Consider the following 23,432-nt stretch of genomic DNA (forward strand, 5'->3'; position numbering starts at 1 on the left):
TGAGGTTGGATGGAGAGCATTTGTGAACAGCAGTTTTCAGTTCTTTCCACAGATTCTCGATTGGATTCAGGTCTGGACTTTGACTTGGCCATTCTAACACCTGGATATGTTTATTTTTGAACCATTCCATTGTAGATTTTGCTTTATGTTTTGGATCATTGTCTTGTTGGGAGACAAATCTCCGTCCCAGTCTCAGGTCTTTTGCAGACTCCATCAGGTTTTCTTCCAGAATGGTCCTGTATTTGGCTCCATCCATCTTCCCATCAATTTTAACCATCTTCCCTGTCCCTGCTGAAGAAAAGCAGGCCCAAACCATGATGCTGCCACCACCATGTTTGACAGTGGGGATGGTGTGTTCAGGGTGATGAGCTGTGTTGCTTTTACGCTAAACATAACGTCTTGCATTGTTGCCAAAAAGTTCAATTTTGGTTTCATCTGACCAGAGCACCTTCTTCCACATGTTTGGTGTGTCTCCCAGGTGGCTTGTGGCAAACTTTAAACGACACTTTTTATGGATATCTTTAAGAAATGGCTTTCTTCTTGCCACTCTTCCATGAAGGCCAGATTTGTGCAATATACGACTGATTGTTGTCCTATGGACAGAGTCTCCCACCTCAGCTGTAGATCTCTGCAGTTCATCCAGAGTGATCATGGGCCTCTTGGCTGCATCTCTGATCAGTCTTCTCCTTGTATGAGGTGAAAGTTTAGAGGGACGGCCAGGTCTTGGTAGATTTGCAGTGGTCTGATACTCCTTCCATTTCAATATTATCGCTTACACAGTGCTCCTTGGGATGTTTAAAGCTTGGGAAATCTTTTTGTATCCAAATCCGGCTTTAAACTTCTTCACAACAGTATCTCGGACCTGCCTGGTGTGTTCCTTGTTCTTCATGATGCTCTCTGCGCTTTTAACGGATCTCTGAGACTATCACAGTGCAGGTGCATTTATACGGAGACTTGATTACACACAGGTGCATTGTATTTATCATAATTAGTCATTTAGGTCAACATTGGATCATTCAGAGATCCTCACTGAACTTCTGGAGAGAGTTTGCTGCACTGAAAGTAAAGGGGCTGAATAATTTTGCATGCCCAATTTTTCAGTTTTTGATTTGTTAAAAAAGTTTAAAATATCCAATAAATGTCGTTCCACTTCATGATTGTGTCCCACTTGTTGTTGATTCTTCACAAAAAAATACAGTTTTATATATTTATGTTTGAAGCCTGAAATGTGGCAAAAGGTCGCAAAGTTCAAGGGGGCCGAATACTTTCGCAATGCACTGTATCGGCAAATTGAGTTGTTTTTAATCGGATGCAGTGTATGCTGAACAATTAGCTGGAGTTAATTTTCCATTTAGTGTATTACTGGTTTCTGTTATATTCCCTACCTGATCAAACACAATAGGATGTCTACATCTATATTATGATTAGCAATTGGTACTTCCTGTGCCAGACATTTCACCAACATTTCACCAATAACTATAATTTTTTTCCAAAAACAATCTCTGCTGGAGAAGGGAAGACAGAAGCATTGGCAGAGAGAGAGAGAGCTAGAAAGAGCGAGAGAAGAGGTTGTTGGAGACCGAGAATAATAGAGAGAGAGCAATCTCCCATCGGATTGACCTTGGTAGCTTTTATCAACTAATTACTGAATAGATGTAATCATTTTGATGGCAATATAACTATTTACTGCTCACCACCAAACACTACATTTATCCTATCCCAGAGCAACAAAAAAACTGAACGATTTCACTTTGACAGATTTTTATCAAGTTTATCATTTGGATCACAGTGAAAAGATTTAAATGTTGATGTAGTTTTATCTGTTTCCTCTCAAAGGGCATCTTAACACACCCCTGCAGGATAGAAAGGTCTCTGTGGAGATCAGGCACTTTCACTACCAAGAGAGACATTTCAAATGAGTAACTGATAATTACATATTTTCATTTTAATACGCATAAACAACAAAAGTAGAACAGGCAGGCACCATGAAATGAGCACAAGCCCAAATGTAATGGATGAATACCTGTCGGAGGTATCTGTCTCAAGTGACTGATTGCATATCAATTATAAATGCATAAGGAAAAATTTGATTAGAATGTTTCTTAAATTAAAATAGAAGGTTCAGGAGTTTCCCTCATCACCTCCTCCCTTCTTCCCACAAATCCGTCAGTCAATGAGTAATAAAAGAGAGGCAACATTTATTTGGAATATTATTTGTTTTTCATTTTTGTTTGTAAACATATTTGAATTGCGCATTGCAGACCTGTGCAAGCGAGCTACTGTGCCGTAAAATGCAGGATCCTGTGCAATATAGAATGTAGTAGAACTCTTCATTACAAATTCACGTTTACTTACTTAAGGGTACAAAGTCTTCATGTAAAAATAATATCAAGCTCAGAAACAAATCCTGGTTTCTTATCCCAACACCCTGTCCTGACATTCCCCTGTGTTGCTACTTTGTGTGTGTGTGTGCCAACCCATTACCATTGGCCACACTTCCTCAGATTAGCACTAATTAAACTGTGAAATCAGAGCCATTGCCTTAAGTCACTCTGTACACCATGAGACACCATGAGACATGAGCCAGGCTGGCTGGCCAGAGAAAGGGGTGGCAGGGGAGGGGATGGCTCAGGTTCAAGCACCCTGGCCCACTGCCACTCTCCCCTCCCTAACCATCAGAGACATGGGGAAATGTACAGTATGCGTCTCAAATGGCACCCTATTTCATATATAGTGCACTATGCTCGGGTCAAAAGTAGTGCACTATGTAGGGGATAGAGAGCCTTTTGGGAAGCAGACATAAGTTGCTTGCCTGGAGGACATTTTCAGTTGAGAGCGGGTCACATTGGTGTTTGGTGTTTGAGCGGTGGGGTGGGGAGGGTGCTGTGGGGGTGGGGAATATTGTTGTCATGACAATGACATGGGCCTGGTCCAGAGGGGGTGCAGCTAATGATGAATAATTATGCAAGCTTTTAATGTTTTTTTTTTTCTCTCCTTCCCATTGTGGAAAATGTGACCTCACCCCCTTCCTGACTTGTAGTGTTTAAAAAAAAATAACATGACTTTGATAATGGCCACAAAATTGTTGTGAAAAATGTGCCACAATGTTACCCTCTGGCTGTGTAGCAGATTTTGTTACTAGTGCTCTCAGGTCTTCAGTGTTTAAAAGTCACCCAGTTGTCTGTTTTCTTCTTCAACTAATGTGGCTGATTAAACCCCACCAGAGCCACATTAACAACACTGTGAGGGTCGGGTGATGAATACATGTCTGTACCAAGGGGAAGGCCTATCCTATCTCAGTCACAGTACGAGAACGTTAAGTCAATATTGTATTCTCTTTCTTTGTTTCTGTAAGTTGAATTATATTTCAGTTCTTGTATTCCATGCTGTATTTCACTGAGACTCTTATATCTTTCCAATAGAATAGAATAACATCATTTTCCCTTAGGTTCTGTATAAAGTATATTGACGAACAGCTGTGGAAGACCACCTCCACTGACAACAGCACATCCCCAGCTAGCCACCTGTAACATTATGCCAGTGAAATGCATGCTCTCGGAGAGCAATCCCATTCAGTGGATAAGCGTTGAACATCCTGCTCGCTTAATTTCAAGGTTTCTTCATTCACCCCGGCAGATACACAGGTGGTCAGTCAAAAGACACTTGGGAGAGACGACGTCTCCTCCCAACAATAACTGTTTTCAGAATTCTAATTGTGTTTGTAGCATGCATAGATCTTTTCAACATAGAGCGCCCATGCGCGCTTGCACACACAACTGAGAATGCCTCAGAGTCTCCTGAATGAATTGGCTCTCTTTGTTCCTGGCAGGCTGAGGGGATTGTGATAACAATAAGGTCCCTGACAATTCTAGGCTTTTTTACATCTGGTAGTTCTTTGCTTTATGATGTACTTATGGAGCCAGACCTCAGTCTACTCAGTACCAGTCTACTACTACTCCTCTTCTTCTTATACTGTGTAGTGGAAGAAGGTGCTAAGTAACTGTACCTTATCTGAGCTACTCATTTCTTACACTCTCATGCACTAGCAGTTTTTTCTATTAATTAAAATCCTACATTCTGGATACAGTTGATGATTTTATAACCATGGGATAAGGGCTGTGACAGTAAGATGATCATTTGATTATTTATTTGAGAATTCATTGTGAGAAAATAACTAGAATACCTCAGTGGCATATTGAAGGGGTGGAGTATGTTTTCAGATGTAAATTAAAGCCTACCCATTTTAGCCCCTTTTTTAAAAAGGACTGATCACACTATTCTGCGACCAACCAAGGACTATGTGACCTGGGATGTGAAATCAAGCACACAGCATGAAATGCTCAATTTGGTGGAAATCCTGCAGACACCTGTCAGACTGCAGACAGAGCCTGAGCCCGGCCAGTCTCTCCGGCACGCACACACAGGCTGGTTATATGGGCTTGCTTGTCAAAAATGTTCCACCTTGTGAAGTGAGCTTACTCTGGTCAACAGCAATGTACTATATAGGGAATAGTGTGCCATTTGGGACGTAGCCTCTGTGTGGGCTGTCTGGACAGGTACAGCTTGAGCAGCGTGAAGAAGCACCCGGACTGCAGAGAAAATAGCCTTCCTTTGCTTGCTTATTCTCTCTGTGTCCAATCCTTTTCAATATCACTATAAATCCTCTCTGCCCTTATGAGTGCCTCGTCACAGTTTGTTTTTCAGCAGCAAAGAGAGGATGTGGAGGCGAGGTGTTATAAGTGCATAATGGTGTACTGCGGCCTATGTTGAGGGGATACGAAGGTTAACAATGGGCCTGGACAAAAGTAGTGGACTTTTTCGGGAATAGGGTGCCGTTTGAGACTCATCCAGGCTTTTGCGTTGCATGTTTGTTTTGTTCAGAATACCAAGAGACTTTGACAGGTGGAGAGATTAGTTTGGTGGGCTGCTACTGAATTTGTGCTCTCAGCTTGGCAAAAGAAGTTGCACTTATTTTTTCCCCATCTCTCATATCAAATGTATTGCCATAGCATCATGGACAAGAGAGGTCAGGGAACTCCCTGCAGTTGGTTTTATATTTGCACCTCATTCGGAGCGGAAGCTATGAATAGTAAATCAATATAAATGAATACATTCCAAACAACACGTTTTTTTTAAACTCCAACGATTAATCCACCATAGAGTCTTCTTGCTGTGTCCTGCCTTTTAAGATGCTGCTTAGAGTTAGAAAACCCCTGTGCTAGCCAGCCTATCCTAATGGAGAGTGTTTGCATGCTGCTAAAGGGGAAATGAGATATTGGAGCTGTAAGCTGTAGCTGGCTGTGGCATCCTTTCTGTTTGTCCGAGTGTGGCCCGGTGCACAGTGAAAGGGCCCTGTTTTGTTCAAGAGCTGAGCCTGTCACCTCCAGCTGTCACACAGGGGAACAATGGACCAACGAACGCAAGAGTGGGGCCTGAATAGAAAGATAAACTGAAGCGTCCCACCAAGACTTGTCATCTGCATTAGACAAGATCCCCTTATCTCCCCTATCTAAGTTTGCTTCCCAAATGGCACCCTGTTCTCTATGGACCCTGGTCAAAAGTAGTGCACTATATAGGGAACAGGGTGCCATTCAGGACACATACCTTCTTTAACTCTTTCTCTCCCGTCCACCGCTCCCCTCGTCCCCCTCCTGGTTTCTCAGACCCAGCAACCCAGCCTTCCTTCCCCCATGTTTGCTGCAGCTGTTGCCCTACATAGGAGCAGTCCTTTCTGGTGCTAATAACTAATTACCAGTATTTGTTGATTGTTTTTTGGGGGGATGTTTGTCCCTGTGTGTACTGTAGCAGACTAAGTCTCTGCTCCCTCTCTCTGCATATTGTGGTCTTTTGAGGGTAGGACATTGTGAGTCACTACTGCAGTTTATGGACATTGCTGACACCTCCAATACCAAACACCAGATACCTAGTTTTGTGTCTCAGCAGGACTGGCATAAGACAGCAAGAATGATGGTTGTCAGATTTTACTTTTTATGATGGCATTTTTGGGGGGAGCAGGTGAATGCTAAGGGATGATTTTCAACCCATAGATGTAAATTAATTCTATGGTTTCACCCCTTTGCTTCCATTCATTTGGTTGTTCCACGAAATGAGTGCCTTTTGTGGTAGTGTAACAAGGTGAAAGAAAACGTTGACATGCTGTCATGAAGAGCACATGTTCAATTTAATGAAAAACATATTTTACGATCTCAAGAGGTTCCATTTTTTTTTTAAATACGATAGTAAGTGCTTACTAAGTGACATAATGTAACAGGGTTGACCGTAACAGGGTTGACGATGTAATCTTAAATCTGCTATAAATCCCCTTTTGACAGAGTGAATGGAAGCTTGTTGTGTGCAACAGGGAGGGGCAATTGAATGCAAGCTTCACAAAAAATGTGACTTTGTAAAAAAATGTCTAGCCTGTCTATCTATGGGTAACAGGGTTGACATGTTATTGTTGACCCACAGTTTTCTGCCACAAAACACCAGAAAAGTGCTAAAAGAGTAGAACCAGCTCACCTGCTTTTACACTATGATTTGACTATAAGATGTTCAATGTTTCTTTTGAAGGAATAGTTTCACTATATATTTTTTTTTACCTTAAAATGAATCACTAGTCACATTAAATAAATAATTTACTTCAGAAATGAATTTGTCAAAGCAACACAATAACTAGGGCTTCACAAAGATGTGGAAAACTTGGAGAAATGTTGGTTGTTAAGGGGTTTAGAAATCTTCCTGGAAGTCACAGAGTGCACAGAAGGACTTGACACCAAGCTTCATTTGTATTCATATTAAACATCAGATTTATTACATTTTCCATGCGGTCTATATTAAAGGGCACTTCATTTAATATAACAGGCATTTAAAATTCAATATTGGTGCGTCATTTATACTTAAAATATCAGAGGGATGCAGAACGCATTAATTTCGTGGAATGACACAATTGGTAATCATGTCCAAGAAGGAAACAAAATAAATAGAAAGAAGTTTGGCTATTCCATCAACTAACCCTAAACAATTTTATAAATGAGAGGCAAGCAATTGCGCAGGGACCATTCATATTCCCGACAAGCTTTTCAACAGCCAGCTAGCTCTGAGCTCTACTCAAGCTTTCACTATGTTCACTGCACTGTCCGCAACATGTGGAGGCATCACCATAGCAACCAGTGGATGTGACGTGATGTGTTTCAGACACGGACTCGAGGACCGCTGAATATAAGGAGCCTCTCACTTTCTAGTCTTCCAAAGCGATAGAATCACCCACAGGCTTCTCCTTTTCACTGAAGCAGCTTTCAGCGTGCTGGTACAGTTGAGGCTTCTCTTACTTCAGAGTTTGTCGAGATAAAAAAAATATGTTGGTGTATTACATTTTTCTCCAAGCTTTCACCTCATTTGAGGAGTACGGAGCAGTGCAACCGCTGCCTTTGTCACAGATGAAATGAATGGAAGAGAGAGGCTGTGAACTTTTGAGAGACGAAAGACCAGAGTCATTCTTGCTGATGTCGCCGCAGCTGCTAGTGTCTGTGCTTCGGCTGCCGTGTCGCGCGTGCTCTCAGATGGAATAGGGAATAGCTGAAACTCAAGGAATCTCCGTAGCATCTCAACATGGATTTGGGTAAATACTCGCTTCTGATTACGCATTATTGCAACACCACTTGGCTTCACTTCTCTCTATCTCGAGATATCTCATGTTCAGCAGGCGTATGCTGTGTAGGGTATTGATTGATCATCATTTTGATTGTGCTTTGAGTTCATATGCTTATCTATTAACGTATTTTGTTTTGTCATGCATAGGCTATAGCTATAGCAGTAGTATACTGCTCAATATGGATAATTGCGCAACATGCATTGCGTTTTTGTATTTGATATGATGGCCATGCGTAATCCTCCTGTGGTAATATTGTATATTAATTAACCAAAGGCTGAAATCATAAAATAATATTTTAATTCATGTCTCTCACATTTTCGATCTATTTTGACAACACTTTTATAGCAATCAGAAGTTAGCGCGGTGCAGTACCTGGAGTTTACTTTACGCATCACGAAGATTTGATGGCTCACAGTTGCCAGGGGTGGACTCCGTGCATATGTCTGTAGCCTAGACAATCTAGATTATTTTATAAAAAATATTCATAACGTTATATGTATCAGGTATATTTTTGTCTAGTCTATTCAGTATTATCGGGTATTCTGATACATTGAAGTGAGCAGACCTTATTGAATATAGAACACTTATTATGCCTGCAATAGTGGCACTTCATGTTGTAATTTATATGGATAATTTACTTGTTTTAATGTTGTGTACATATCATTCATTTGGAGGACCATCATGAATCACAATATGAGTGCATTATATCAAAGTTAAAAAGCTATGTTTATCAGACAGAGATCCAAAGAACAGAATAAAATAGAAGCAACTTCCAGTAGAGTAGGCCTATATATATTTGATGTGTGAAAATTGTGTTACCAATTTATACACTCTTGAATTGTTAAATTGCTCTCTTGAAAAGTGGGCGTGGGTGTGTGTATGTGCGCACACGCCTGTTTGCTGAAAGGTTTTGTAAATGGGGTGAACTTTTCAAAGGCATTGTATTATCCGAGGTTAGGGAGAGATCATTGTTTCCTCACAAGTAGCTGGCTGGGAACAATAGTTAGGCGCCTCTCTCCCCCCTGACCTTTTTTCAATGAATTTGAGTAAGCCAGAGCTGTAGAAATCCATCTGCCTTTTATCTAAGGGAGCCCCCTAATCCGTCATGCCCCCTCACCAAGCCAACCAACATCCCTCAACTCAAGCCCTCTGTCTATGCCTTCTATTTCAAATTTAAGAATTGAAAAACATGTTGGATGGGATTTAGGAGGTCTCTAATTTTGCAAGAGAGAAGAAGAGACCTTTGTCTCAGTATGACTACGTTAAAATGAAGATGAAAATAAAGAGCCCGTTACTCAAATCCACCTCTGCATTTGTATTGCCCATGTTTTTCTGCCCATTTAATTCAAAGGTTTTAGTAACTTTATTTGGTATGTTTCGCTGTAGAACAGAATCCTAACAGTTTTCTCTCATCATACTGTAAACCTGTATAAACGATGGATTGTATGAGAAATACACTTGTCTTATATGGTGTCAATTTTGTGGCAAGAATACATCTATTTGAATGAATTTATCTGCATGAATTGAATGGTTTTTAATTAAGTATCCTTTCTCTCTCTTTCTTGAGATTATTGCAGCCTATAGGATATTCTTTCTCTCAGAAGAATCAGTGTTATTTTGGGCAGACTCGCCTACATCTGATATGTGTTGAAATGAAAAGCTTGAACCCATAGTGTGCAGCATCCATCCTTGACGGCTATGCTAATGTTTTTCTCCAATGCATGCTGAGGAGGAGCTGTGTATGTCAGATGACGTTTGCCTGTGTGATATGGAAATTTTCAAATACAATCACTTTAGGACAGACGAACAATAGACCTCTCGTCATAAAAGGAACTCCCTTCTCTTTTGCTCTCAGACATTATTTTCAGTTTATTCTATATATATTTTTTGCATTCCATTAAATATGGTTGAAACTAAATATTTGTTTCTTAAAATTGAGGTAGACAAATGTAAGTTAAAACCCAACAGTAGCCTAAATATTATGTAAAACATTAGATGTCAGACTACAAATGATCTTTATACCAATCACATTTGTTTTCAAGGAAATCTGTGTCAATTCATGGTTTAAAAAATATATATATTCATACTGGCACATATATTTTTTGTTAATCTATTTTTGACCAAACATAATTAAGAAATGCAAATGTTTCTGCATTTATTTCCATATATAATTTGATTCAGTCGTACACAGTCCTCTGTGCGTCAAGATGTTGCCATGTCATTTGATTGAAAGTGCTAAGCCTTTGGAGAGAGTTGTAGGAAATTAAGGCCCTGGAGTTGCAGTATTAAAGAGAAGATTCTGTCTGTCCGTCTGTATGTCTGTCTGGCCTGCCTGGTCATCTCTATTCTATGTTGCTTTTGTACCGAATATTATTTTGGTGTTCAATTTTATTTGTAAATGCATGAAGGGAAAAAATGTGTCCTTCAGATAATATATCTCACACACTGGCATATTTAGGCATATTTATTTGGAACGTTCTCCCTCTGCAAGCTTTTTGCTTTTCAATTATTATTATGTTTTTGCTCTATTCCATAGCATCTGGTTCTGTGGTTCTGCACCACAATCAGAACCTCAGCTCCTCATTTTTCATAGACGTGATTTAAAACGTCCCGACTTCACTGACAACCGCACCCAATGTTGATTAAGCAGAGGAAGTCAGGCTACATTTGTTTGAATCAATAGAAAGAGGGAGAGAGAGAGAGGCATAAGAAGGCAGCTATGAAGAAGAGAGTGAGTAAGTATTAGAAGCTAAAGCATCTGTCCAGTGAGGAATGAGTGAACAGTTACAGAGTTAAGACTAAATATGGCCATTACTATCCAAGCAAGATGCCATCAATCTTTCTCAATGAAATGTAATTTGACAAAACAAAAATACAAATGAAGTCATTTGATCTGCGTAAAAATATATTTTGCATTGGAATCAAAGCAAGTGTGTCATGCAGTTAAAATGTGTTATTAATGAGAGTGTTTACAATAAAAATTCTGCTCAGTTCATTTTGCAATATTGCTGTTAGCTACATCAGAGCGTTACATAATTTTTTTTCTCCCAGGGACTGAAAGAAGGTCAGTGGGAATAGAATGTTAAGAATCTTTTAGAGTGTAATCTTTAGAAATAATATAGTCTTTTTTGGATTCTACCTCCCAGACTGAGAAATGCTAGTTTTCATCATAGCACTGAGACAAGAGATAAGAGAGCTTTCCACTGTTTCCTTTTAACACCATCACATTACCATTCAACCAGGCTTTACAGTAGGACTTAATGCTCTCAGGCAAGTTGGACCCCACAAAGCATTGGGCAACTGTTGTCTCCCTTTGTGGGGCTTTCTGTGTCCATTCTTTCAAGGTGCTGAATACAGCCAGCTATGAATGAAATCAGGGGGAACAGATCTACACCGCTCAGTGTAGTGGTGGGGTACCCTGCTTCACAGCCTCACAACACAAGGCATTCCAGAACAATCCTTGTGCAGCGCTCGTTGGCCGCCCCTTCCCTTCCACCCTTCCACCTCCCAGGGGCTTACACGTCTGTGACAGGCAGGCAGGCCCAAGCAGAGCCCATCTCACAGGCCACGTCCCAAATTGCACCCTATTCCCTATATAGTGCACTACTTTTGACCAAAGCCTTGGTCAAAAGTAGTGCTTATATAGGGAATAGGATGTAATTTGGGATGCCATCACAGCCTCTTTCAACACATATTTCCATTAACTGGGATGCAGACTGGTCCGGCCCTAATCCCAATGACCCCTGGCCTGCCACCGACCGACCAGGTTCCACCGGGCCCTTTTCATTTTTTTTAGACCCACAATATTTGCTTGCCAGGTCTTTATGATGCAGAGATACAGAGCCTTCACTGTAAATGAGGGCCTTGCATTTCTGCAATGTAATACAGGGTAGAACATAGAATGTGGCATGCTGAATACATAGCATTACATTACTATTAGAACAAGATAATGAATAGCCTAGTGAGACATTTATAATTGTGAGAGAGAGGGCGGTTGGAAAATATATATTTATTGTAACACTACAAAGAGGATGTAAAAAAAAGAAGAAGAAGAAAAATGGGTTAAGGAATTATTCCCATCTTGTAGCAAGCAGCACAGAGTCAAGCCAAGCAACCAAGTCTTTCTCACTATTGATTTCTTTTGAAAATTCTGTAAAAAGGGGGAATTGTAGGTCTGGTAGTTGGGATTGCAATTTGCAGCTCTCGTCTCTTCATTCTTCCCACCGCTCCGTATTGTTGCTAACATCATTTATGCTGTCTCTAATGAGAGATAATTATCAGGCTATTGTTGATTTACTGTGGATGGGACTGTGTCCCAAATGGCACTCTATTTTTTTCCCCAAATGGGACCCTAGAGACCCTGTTCAAACGTAGTACACTATAAAGGAATAGGATGCCATTTGGAATGCATCCCAGTTTGAATGGAGCAGGGCCATTATCCATAGATCACTGGCCTCTGAAATGAATTCCATGTAGCAGTAAGACAGTATGCTTTTAATGAATAACATAATGAATATCCCTTCTCTAATATGTTTTTCTACATGTAATGCTTTTTCCATATGTAGCCTATTTGGGTGTAGGTTTATATGGTGTTTTAATTTAGCACTCTGTATATTGTTGGGCTTTCTTCCTAGCAATGTACTGTGCAAAATGAAGTAGGCTGTTTCACATCCAAATGTTTGCTTTTAGAGGTATTTTTCTTTGCAGTGGATTACGTGCTTGACAGGTTGTAGCTACTCAACTAGTCATTGGCTACGAGTCTCAGGTTCTACTTTCAATGATGTCATAGGAAAAATACAGCAGGGAAACTATTGTGTCCAATGAAGCAAACAGTGGTTGCGTTACTGATTTCAAAATATATAATTTTATTCAATTTGTTCCTAAATAATCTAGATTTAGTTTTTCTATTTGGGGAGTTTACATATTTAGTGCACTAATACGCACAGATGATGGAACAAAAACATGATCAGCTTTTTATCTGCAACATCGATGTGCATACTTACAGTTGAAGTCGGAAGTTTACATACACCTTAGCCAAACACATTTAAACTCAGTTTTTCACAATTCCTGACATTTAATCCTAGTAAAAATTCCCTGTTTTGGGTCAGTTATGATCACCACTTTATTTTAAGATTGTGAAATGTCAGAATAATAGTAGAGATAATTATTTAATTCGGCTTTTATTTCTTTCATCACCTTCCAAGTGGGTCAGAAGTTTACATACACTTAATTAGTATTTGGTAGCATTGCCTTTAAATTGTTTAACTTGGGTCAAACATTTTGGGTAGCCTTCCACAAGCTTCCCACAATAAGTTGGATGAATTTTGGCCCATTCCTCCTGACAGAGCTTGTGTAACTGAGTCAGGTTTGTAAGCCTCCTTGCTCACACACGCTTTTTCAGTTCTGCCCACATACGATTGAGGTCAGGGCTTTGTGATGGCCACTCCAATACCTTGACTTTGTTGTCCTTAAGCCATTTGCCACAACTTTGGAAGTATGCTTTGGGTCATTGTCCATTTGGAAGACCCATTTGCAACCAAGCTTTAACTTGCTGACTAATGTCTTGAGATGTTGCTTCAATATATCCACATAATTTTCTACCCTCATGATGCCATCTATTTTGTGAAGTGCACCAGTCCCTCCTGCAGCAAAGCAACCACACAACATGATGCTGCCACCCCCGTGCTCTATGGTTGGAATGGTGTTCTTCGGCTTGCAAGCCTCCCCCTTTTTCCTCCAAACATAACGATGGTCATTATGGCCAAACAGTTCTATTTTTGTTTCATCAGACCAGAGGACATTTCTCAAAAAAAATACGATATTTGTCCCCATGTGCAGTTGCAAATCTTAGTCTGGCTTTTTTATGGTGGTTTTGGAGCAGTGGCTTCTTCCTTGCTGAGCGGCCTTTCAGGTTATGTTGATATAGGACTCGTTTTACTGTGGATATAGATACTTTTGTAGCATCTTCACTTTTCCAGCATCTTCACAATGTCCTTTGCTGTTGTTCTGGGTTTGATTTGCACTTTTCGCACCAAAGAACGTTCATCTCTAGGAGACAGAACGCGCCTCCTTCCTGAGCGGTATGACGACTGCATGGTCCCATGGTGTTTATACTTGCGTACTATTGTTTGTACAGATGAACGTGGGACGTTCAGGCGTTTGGAAATTGCTCCCAAGGATGAACCAGACTTGTGGAGGTCTAAAAATGTTTTTCTGAGGTCTTGGCTGATTTCTTTTGATTTTCCTATGATGTCAAGCAAAGAGGCACTGAGTTTGAAGGTAGGCCTTGAAATACATCCGCAGGTACACCTCCAATTGACTCAAATTAGGTCAATTAGCCTATCCGAAGCTTCTAAAGCCATGACATCATTTTCTGGAATTTTTCCAAGCTGTTTAAAGGCACAGTCAACTTAGTGTATGTAAACTTCTGACCCACTGGAATTGTGATACAGTGAATTATAAGTGAAATAATCTGTCTGTAAACAATTGTTGGAAAAATGACTTGTGTCTTGCACAAAGTAGATGTCCTAACCGACTTGCCCAAACTATAGTTTGTTAACACAAAATTTGTGGACTGGTTGAAAAACAAGTTTTAATGACTCCAACCTAAGTGAATTATAACTTCCGACTTCAACTGTATGTCCAACCAAAACATAAACATTTTTAGATAAAGAAAATGTGTGAGGTCTTAAAACATCCTCTCATCATGTAATAATGTGTAATTCTCTCTCTCTCCCTCTCTCGCTCTCCCTCTCTCTCTCTCCCTCTATCTTCCACCCCTCTGTCCCCCTCCCTACAGAGAAGCCAGATAAACCAGATCCCTACCAAGTACAGCACGGCCGAGTCCACCAAGTACATGATCCTGACAGTGGTGTCTATCCTGTGTATCGTGGCTGTGCTGCTTGTCTCCGCTGTGGTCTACTGCCTCCGACACCGCTCTCACCACAAGCTCAAGGAGAAGCTCACCAACCTGGGAACAGACACAGGCAGCGATGCTACCTCCACCTATCAGGTAAAAGGATATATGTCAGACGTTAGTTAGTCTTTATTTAAATATCTACATCCCAAATGGCACCCTATCCCTATGGGCCCTGGTCAAAAGTAGTGCACTATTTTAGTGAATAGGGGACCAGTTGTGACGGACACAAAAAAAATACAGATGAGGTGATCTGTTTCGTCTTTTTTTTTTCATTCTGAATCTCAGTGTATGTTAGATTGTTTTGAGTGTGTACACTTGTTAATCTACTTGGATTGTATAATATATACATTTTATGTGGTGTAATTTATGTCTGTATTTGCCATTTTTCTTATTGTGGAGTAGATTCCATTCTGAGTGTTTGGGAATTGGGAAAATGTAAGATGATATGAACCCAACAGGTTTGCGGGTGACACTGTCTATCTGTGCTGGAAATCATTTAAATTCCCCTCTGGCGTAATTATCCAACGGCCTACAAGTCCAATTAATATAATACAATATTAAGTGCCTTTTTAAGCAAAGAGTTAGATTTACATTTCCACCACTGACCATTTCTCCCTTATGTTTTTAAATGAGGGCAGTCCGGTGAGCATTGATTTAAGAATGCCCTTCTCTTTAGTATTTACATTTACTGTAGGTGCTTTTCTCACGTCTTATTTCAATAAATAATACTAGTGTAGGTTATTCAATTTAGTTTGAATCTGCATTTACATTTGAGTCATATAGCAGACACTATTTTCCAGTGACTAACAGTTAGTGCATTCATCTTATGATAGCTAGGTGGGAAACAACATATCTCAGTCATATTAAGTACATTTTTTCACAGTAAAGTAGCTATCAGCGAAGTCAGTGCTAGTAGAAAAAAGCCAAGTGCTAGAGTTAGTTCACGATAGGCAAGGGTGGTAGTTCTTTTTGGAGTTTTCTTTCAGTGAGGGGGGATGGGGCTGTGCCGTGGGATTATTTAAGATACTCATTGAAGAGGTGGGGTTTCTACTTTGAAATTTATATGTTTTACTGTGACATTATAGGATGTATTTCATATTAACCAACAAGGTGGCTGGATAGTTTTATTAGTCTTAAATCATTTTCATGATCCACTTACTGCTGGGCTCCTGCACATTTCCACTTAATTGATGTTTACTGTGCCTTTCCACAATTCCAGTAGGAGTCAGTGGCTTTTCCTAATGCATTTACCACCTTGGCCATGCAACTAAAACGCAAATATTTTAAGTGTGTGTGTGTGTGTCTGTGTGTGTGTGTGTGTGTGTGTGGCCCAGTAGCAGGGGACTCTTTAGACCTACATGCAATTAAAGCAGAGGGGTAGCAGCGGGCAGCCTGACACACACACACACACACAGCCTTGCTGCATGCTAATGACCCAGGCCCTGGGTGCGTCTGTCTGAGGCCATGCTCACACACACTCATACACATCTATATACCCCCACACACAACACTCCCGTTGCGTTATTGTCCAACCAGATTTCTGTTTATCACAGAATCCTCTGAGCCTTAGCTAGGTCTCCAAGTTGTCAGGCATATTTTCCTGTGTTATGAAAGTATGATGTTGACACTGAGAGAGAAAAGCTTGATTGACAGGCTGCCTGTCGTACCTGAGTGCTTGCTGTTGGCTTTCATCTTGGGGGATATTGTGGATGATACCTCTCTGTCAGTCTCCTTCTCCCTTGATAGCCAAGCGAGACATGGGAACTGCCTGTCATACTGTTGAAGAGTCTACTGAGGCTTATGTTATGTTCTGGCCTTCCTCCTCTGTCCTCCTCCCTCACCCTCCCCTCTCTCTGCCCACCCGAAAACCCACCCACCCACTCTCTCTGCCCAGCCTCTCCCTCTCTCTATTCTCTCTCTCTCTCTCTCTCTCTCTCTCTCTCTCTCTCTATTCTCTCTCTCTCTCTCTCTCTCTATTCTCTCTCTCTCTCTCTCTCTCCCTCTCTCTCTCTCTCTCTCTCTCTCTCTCTCTCTCTCTATTCTCTCTCTCTCTCTCTCCCCCTCTCTCTCTCTCTCTCTCTCTCTCTCTCTCTCTCTCTCCTCTCTCTCTCTCTCTCTTTTTCTGTCTCTCCACCACATTGTGCCAGAGGGTTTGTTTGTTTGATTATTTGTTTTAGCATGATGGCAAAGCGGTGAGAATGTCCCCTACATTTGTTGGAGGGCGTGCAAACCCTGTGCTGTTGTAGCGTTGCTACCCTCTGCCACCCTCCCTATTAGCACTCTATTATAGATGGCCTACATCCCAAATGGCACCCTATTCCCTATATAATGCACACATTTGGGCCATAGCCCATTGGAATAGCGTTCCATTTGAGATGCAGCTATGGACTGGTGTTGGAGGCTCGCCCACACTGGCCACTCTTCACAGACGCTCCCAATGCCCAGGGTGATGTATGGGTGCCTCACAAATGGTACCATAATCCCTATTTTGTGCACTGCTTTTGACCAGAGCTCTATGGGAATAGGGTGCCATTTGGGAGTCACATGACTTATAGGCCTCTTGTGTCTTTGTCCATTTTTTTAATGTTATTATTTTATGTCAGGCCAGACTTTGTTTTGTGAGATAGCTAGTGCTTTCTGTATCGTCTGAACCAAACCAATTGGAATACATTTCCATCATGAAACATTTTTCTTCATTTCTACAATGTACACTTAAACAAAAAACATCTGTGTTCCATTACATATTTGTGTGTGAGAAATATAACATAACACAACCATAGCTTGTTTTCAAACATAATTTGTAAGCATGAAACATGAAACATCTTCTGTCTCTGGCTCACACTGGAGAACAGATGTATCTTTTGACGCAGGGTTTTTGTTTTCAACATTCCTCCACATCCTACAATACAACATGGTGATCAACCATATACAGTATAACAGACTGACACCAGGGTTGCGTGTTAAATGGTACCCTATTCCCTACATATTCCCCCTTGGGCCCTGGTCAAAAGCAGTGCACTAGAAAAGGAATATGGTGCCATTTGGAATGCAGAGGCATAAATTCCTGATTAAGTGTATAGATGAAAATCAATATCCCATAAATTAGGATACATCTGAACTGCATCTCAAATGGCACTCTATTCCAAATATAGTGCACTACTTTTGACCAGGTTTTGATCAAAAGTAATGCACTATATAGGGAATATGGTACTATTTGGGACACTGTTCATTTCTCCATTGCCTGGGCAGTGCCATACTGAAGCTGTAAATAATGTGTTATTCAATGTGAACCTGACCTTGGTGGAACGTTTTAAAAAAAATTCTCCTTGCCTGGTTCATTTGGGCTTTTTGCAGGCAGCTAATTGAATATCTCAGGAGAGGCCATTTTCATATGGGGATTTTTTTATTAAGACTTTTAACTGGTACAAAGTTTAGCATGTAGAGTTGTTCTAATGTGAATGTTAGAGCCTGCAGTAACGCTGTGGCTGTCTGGCTGTAATGGGGTTGTAGCAGGGGGATGGGGGAGAGGCAGGCCCTCCCTGGTGGCTGCGGGGACAGATAAGCGAGCTGGCTGGCAGACAGACAGACAGGCAGGAAGATAGATGGTCAAGCAAGCAGATAGACGGTCACGCAGACAGACAGACAGACAGAAAGGCAGGCAGGCAGGCAGGCAGATAGACGGTTACGCAGGCAGATAGACGGTCACGCAGGCAGACGGACAGACAGGCAGGCAGGCAGATAGACGGTCACGCAGGCAGACGGACAGACAGGCAGGCAGGCAGATAGATGGTCACGCAGACAGACGGACGGGCAGGCAGGCAGGCAGGCAGACGGAGAGATTTTTGTTGAATTGAGTGGTTATAAGCTACTAGACTTCTAGCATGTTAATAGAAATATGACTAGCTGGATTCCTGTATTTTTCTATAACGTTGCAGATATTGTGTGTGCTTACGCTGAAGCAGAGTGTAAGCACGCAATATATCCTTACCAGTTAATGGTACTAAGTGTATGGTTGCTGGTAAAACACAGACAGACCTAATTGCCTTGGTTATGGTTTAGACGGCAGCCAATAGATCAAGGTCAGAGGGAGAATGAGGAGTAGTGAGATAATGAAGGGATGGTGAAATGACTTGTGTTGTCACTCACAGCAAGTGTTAATCATGATTATCTCTCTCCTAAGGACTGGAGCATGTGTAACTCGACGTCCTCTGACATTAGCTAGGCTACATCACTGCTACCCCAACAGATATCCTCACTCAGCTGTGACTGAGAAAAAGTATAATTTGAACTCATTATTAGAGAAAATGTCATTCTATCGTCTGACTCTGGCTCACACTGGAGAACAGATGTATCACTGGAGAACAGATGTATCACTGGAGAACAGATGTATCACTGGAGAACAGATGTATCACTGGAGAACAGATGTATCACTGGAGAACAGATGTATCACTGGAGAACAGATGTATCACTGGAGAACAGATGTATCACTGGAGAACAGATGTATCACTGGAGAACAGATGTATCTTTTGACGCAGGGTTTTTGTTTTCAACATTCCTCCACATCCTACAATACAACATGGTGATCAACCATATACAGTATAACAGACTGACACCAGGGTTGCGTGTTAAATGGTACCCTATTCCCTACATATTCCCCCTTGGGCCCTGGTCAAAAGCAGTGCACTAGAAAAGGAATATGGTGCCATTTAGAATGCAGCCCAGATCATGAAGCAGAGAAAAATAATAATTTGAACACATTGTCTTGGAGAAAATGTCTTAACTATTTCAGTATTCCTTAAATATTCCTCTAATAATATTTCAGTATTACTGAAATAACAGGTTGAACACATGCTCGAGCACAAAATACTAAAATGACTCTACAGAAGGGCCTTTTATATAGGCCTTTTGTATTTTCATTAGATGTGCCAAGCCACCAACATCATGTAAGCTGAGAGTATGCAAACTGTAAATGTTAACGTGCGCAATAGCAAAAGTTATGTGCCATCAGTCAAACCCTCATTGGTTGTGAATGTGCACTCCTAAAGGTAGTGTATAATAGTGACGTAGATTTAGCGACGGCAACCGTTTCCTTGGAGGTGGTCATTAACATGGTCATTAACACCAAAACCGTTTGGAAGCAGGAAGCAGCCTATGACGCCTTAGGAACATCTAAACTCAGCAAAAAAAGAAATGTCCTCTCACTGTCAACTGCGTTTATTTTCAGAATACTTAACATGTGTAAATATTTGTATGAACATAACAAGATTCAACAACTGAGACATAAACTGAACAAGTTCCACAGACATGTGACTAAAAGAAATGGAATAATATGTCCCTGAATGAATCGGGGGTCAAAATCAAAAGTAACAGTCAGTATCTGGTGTGGCCACCAGCTGCATTAAGTGCTGCAATGCATCTCCTCCCCATGGACAGCACCAGATTTGCCAGTTCTTGCTGTGAGATGTTACCCCACTCTTCCACCAAGGCACCTGCAAGTTCCCGGACATTTCTGGGGGGAATGGCCCTAGCCCTCTGATCCAACAGATCCCAGACGTGCTCAATGGGATTGAGATCCGGGCTCTTCACTGGCCATGGCAGAACATTGACATTCCTGTCTTGCAGGAAATCACACACAGAACGAGCAGTATGGCTGGTGACATTGTCATGCTGGGGGGTCATGTCATGGTGAGCCTACAGGAAGGGTACCGCATGAGGGAGGAGGATGTCTTCCCAGTAACGTACAGCATTGAGATTGCCTGCAATGACAACAAGCTCAGTCCGATGATGCTGTGACACATCAATCCAGACCATGACGGACCCTCCACCTCCAATTCGATCCCGCTCCAGAGTATAGGCCTCGGTGTAACGCTCATTCCTTTGACGATAAACGCGAATCCGACCATCACCCGCGACTCGTCAGAGAAGAGCACTTTTTGCCAGTCCTGTCTGGCCCAGCGACGTTGTTGCCGGTGATGTCTGGTGAGGACCTGCCTTAGAAGAGGCATACAAGCCCTCAATCCAGTCTCTCTCAGCCTATTGCGGACAGTCTGAGCACTGATGAAGGGATTGTGCGTTCCTGGTGTAACTCAGGCAGTTGTTGTTGCCATCCTGTACCTGTCCCGCAGGTGTGATGTTCAGATGTACTGATCCTGTGCAGGTGTTGTTACACGTGGTCTGCCACTGCGAGGACGATCAGCTGTCCGTCCTGTCTCCCTGTGTCTTTGGCGTCTCACAGGGACATTGTCATTTATTGCCCTGGCCACATCTGCAGTCCCCATGCTTCCTTGCAGCATGCCTAAGGCACATTGACGCAGATGAGCAGGAACCCTGGGCATCTTTCTTTTTGTGTTTTTCAGAGTCAGTAGAAAGGCCTCTTTAGTGTCCTAACAACCGTTCCACAGGTACATGTTCATTAATTGTTTATGGTTCATTGAACAAGCATGGGAAGTTATTTGGATTTTTACGAATGATCTTTGAAAGACAGGGTCCTGAAAAGGGACATTTCTTTTTTTGCTGAGTTTATATTTTAAACAGCCTATTAATAATAAATTTAATGTATACCATAAAAATACCTTGATTCTGTATAGGTAGGTCTTAAGAAACATTAGGATATGAAAAACATGTATTTCACGGAATAAGTGAGTTTACTTTGTTACTGTTACTACTTTGTTACTTGGAGCGGCAGGTGGTTAGAGCTTTGGACGAGTAACCGAAAGGTTGCATGATCAAATCTCCGAGCTGTCGTTCTGCCTCTGAACAAGGTAGTTAACCCCTGTTCCTAGGCCGTCATTGAAAATAAGAATTTGCCCTTAACTGACTGGCCTAGTTAAATAAAGGTAAAATAAAAAAATAAAACTGTGCTTATGGTCTACCCCTGTCCCTCCTTCTGCTCCTAGGAGCTGTGTCGTCAGCGGATGTCGGTCAAGCCGCCGGCAGAGCGCCCAGAGCCGATGCACAGTGTGTCGTCACGGCTCAACAGTGTGTCGTCCCAATTCAGCGACGGGGGGCCCATGGTCAGCCCCTCGGCACGAAGCTCCACCTCCTCCTGGTCTGAGGAACCCGTCCACTCCAACATGGACATCTCCACTGGACACATGATCCTGGTAAACATCCTTATTTCTGACTGACTGCTTGTCTGTCTGTCTGTCGTTGTGTCTCATCTCTCTCTATCCCGTCTGTCTTTCTTTTTATTTCTCTCTCTTACACATAGTCTCTTTTTTCCTCTCCTCCTACTCTCTCTCTCTCTCTCCGGCACCATCTCTCTCTTTGTTTCTATTCATCTCATTATAGCCACATTTCCATGAGCAGGCTTGTTCCACATGTCTTATTTTCACACAGATTAAAATATCCATTGATTCTGAAAAACTCAGTCTACCATAATTGCAATACATAGCTATTCTTCACATAACTCTGTTCTCCTGCTCTGCGTCTACATGCATCATATGCTTCTCACAGTGATAGAAGGACCCTGGGATGTGTTCAATTAGCATGAAGCTCTTAATTGCCCCTGAGATTTACGCTGGGAGTATATGAGACACACAGACATGCACATGAACTTACACACACGCACACAACGGTTGACCCTCTGTCTGGCTGTGCTATTCTGACTGACTGGCAGTGAGTGGAGCAGCAGGGTAACATGAGAGAAAGCTCTGTGAGCTTCAGTACCTTGGACAACTCCCTGGCAGCAGATAGTAACATGTGCTGCTACTCAACTGAGCCCATTATCAATGGATCGGCCAAAATGTTTGTCCCGTCCTCCCACATACGCCAGTTTAAATATGAGAATGAACTGGGCCACGAGGCCGTCATTGGAGAGGTTCTGTTCAGTGTTCATGATACTGGGCCTTTGGTGGGTTGGTGCATATTGGAGCCAGCCAGGGCAGGGAAGCAAAGGCAAATTAATCAGGAGGTGTGAGCCACGCTCCCTGCCTTCCCACTGCGCCCCTGGTCCCGCCCCCCCATCCTGAATGCACTGCTTCATTACATACTGCAAGAGACGGGGGCAGATCCAGGGGCACGCATCTCTCTTCTCCTGCAATTCATCCCCCCTCTCCTCTCTCTCTCCTCCTCCCCCTTTCCTCTATCTTCTCTCCTCTTTCTCTCCTCTCCCACTCTTCTCTAAAATAAAAAAGAATGCCATCTTCTTGATAGAGAAGGGTTGATGTTTCCCTTTGTTTTTCCTGAAGCTTTCAGGTCAAGGGATACTTTTTCTTTGTTCAGTACTGTGTGTGATAAGCTTTTACTTGAAACGTTGTTAGTAGTCTGTATTTTAGTTTATGTTTTTTATGGTCTGTAATTTAGTTGATACGTTGTTAGTAGTCTGTATTTCAGTTGAAATGTTTTTAGTAGTCTGTATTTCAGTTGAAATGTTTTTAGTAGTCTGTATTTCAGTTGAAATGTTTTTAGTAGTCTGTATTTCAGTTGAAATGTTTTTAGAAGTCTGTATTTCAGTTGAAATATTTTTAGTAGTCTGTATTTCAGTTGAAATGTTTTTAGTAGTCTGTATTTCAGTTGAAATGTTTTTAGTAGTCTGTATTTTAGTTGATACGTTTTTAGTGGTCTGTATTCATTCCAAACACCATAGCAATTCTTATGGACATCAACACGGAAGTCCATAATGCCCTCAAATGCCCTTTCTTAAAAGTGATTGTTCATCTAGACACAGTAAATGTTCTGAGTAGTTTCCTCAGACATATCATATGACCAGAGTCAGATCAGCACTATTCTGAAATGATATTGAGTTTTCACAAGCAGTACTGAAAGACAGTACCAACAGTACGAGCTGCATACTTACAGTCCATTGTAGAGTGATTAAAACTGTGGGTGTCAGAAAAAAGCATAATTGCTTACTAAGTTTTT

General features: G+C 41.6%; 1 protein-coding gene across 1 annotated transcript in view; it reads left to right on the plus strand.

Moving 5' to 3' along the window:
* The window catches only part of LOC139376045 (receptor-type tyrosine-protein phosphatase N2-like), a 144,579-nt gene that overhangs the window by 88,456 nt on the left and 32,691 nt on the right, over positions 1-23,432 (plus strand). Inside the window, exons 15-16 of the mRNA XM_071118167.1 lie at positions 14,451-14,663; positions 21,467-21,673. Of these exons, the coding sequence (XP_070974268.1) occupies positions 14,451-14,663; positions 21,467-21,673 (420 nt within the window). The remainder of the gene's footprint in view (positions 1-14,450; positions 14,664-21,466; positions 21,674-23,432) is intronic.

The sequence above is a fragment of the Oncorhynchus clarkii genome, chromosome 20 (genome assembly GCF_045791955.1).
Source record: "Oncorhynchus clarkii lewisi isolate Uvic-CL-2024 chromosome 20, UVic_Ocla_1.0, whole genome shotgun sequence".
NCBI classification, from domain to species: Eukaryota; Metazoa; Chordata; class Actinopteri; order Salmoniformes; family Salmonidae; genus Oncorhynchus; species Oncorhynchus clarkii.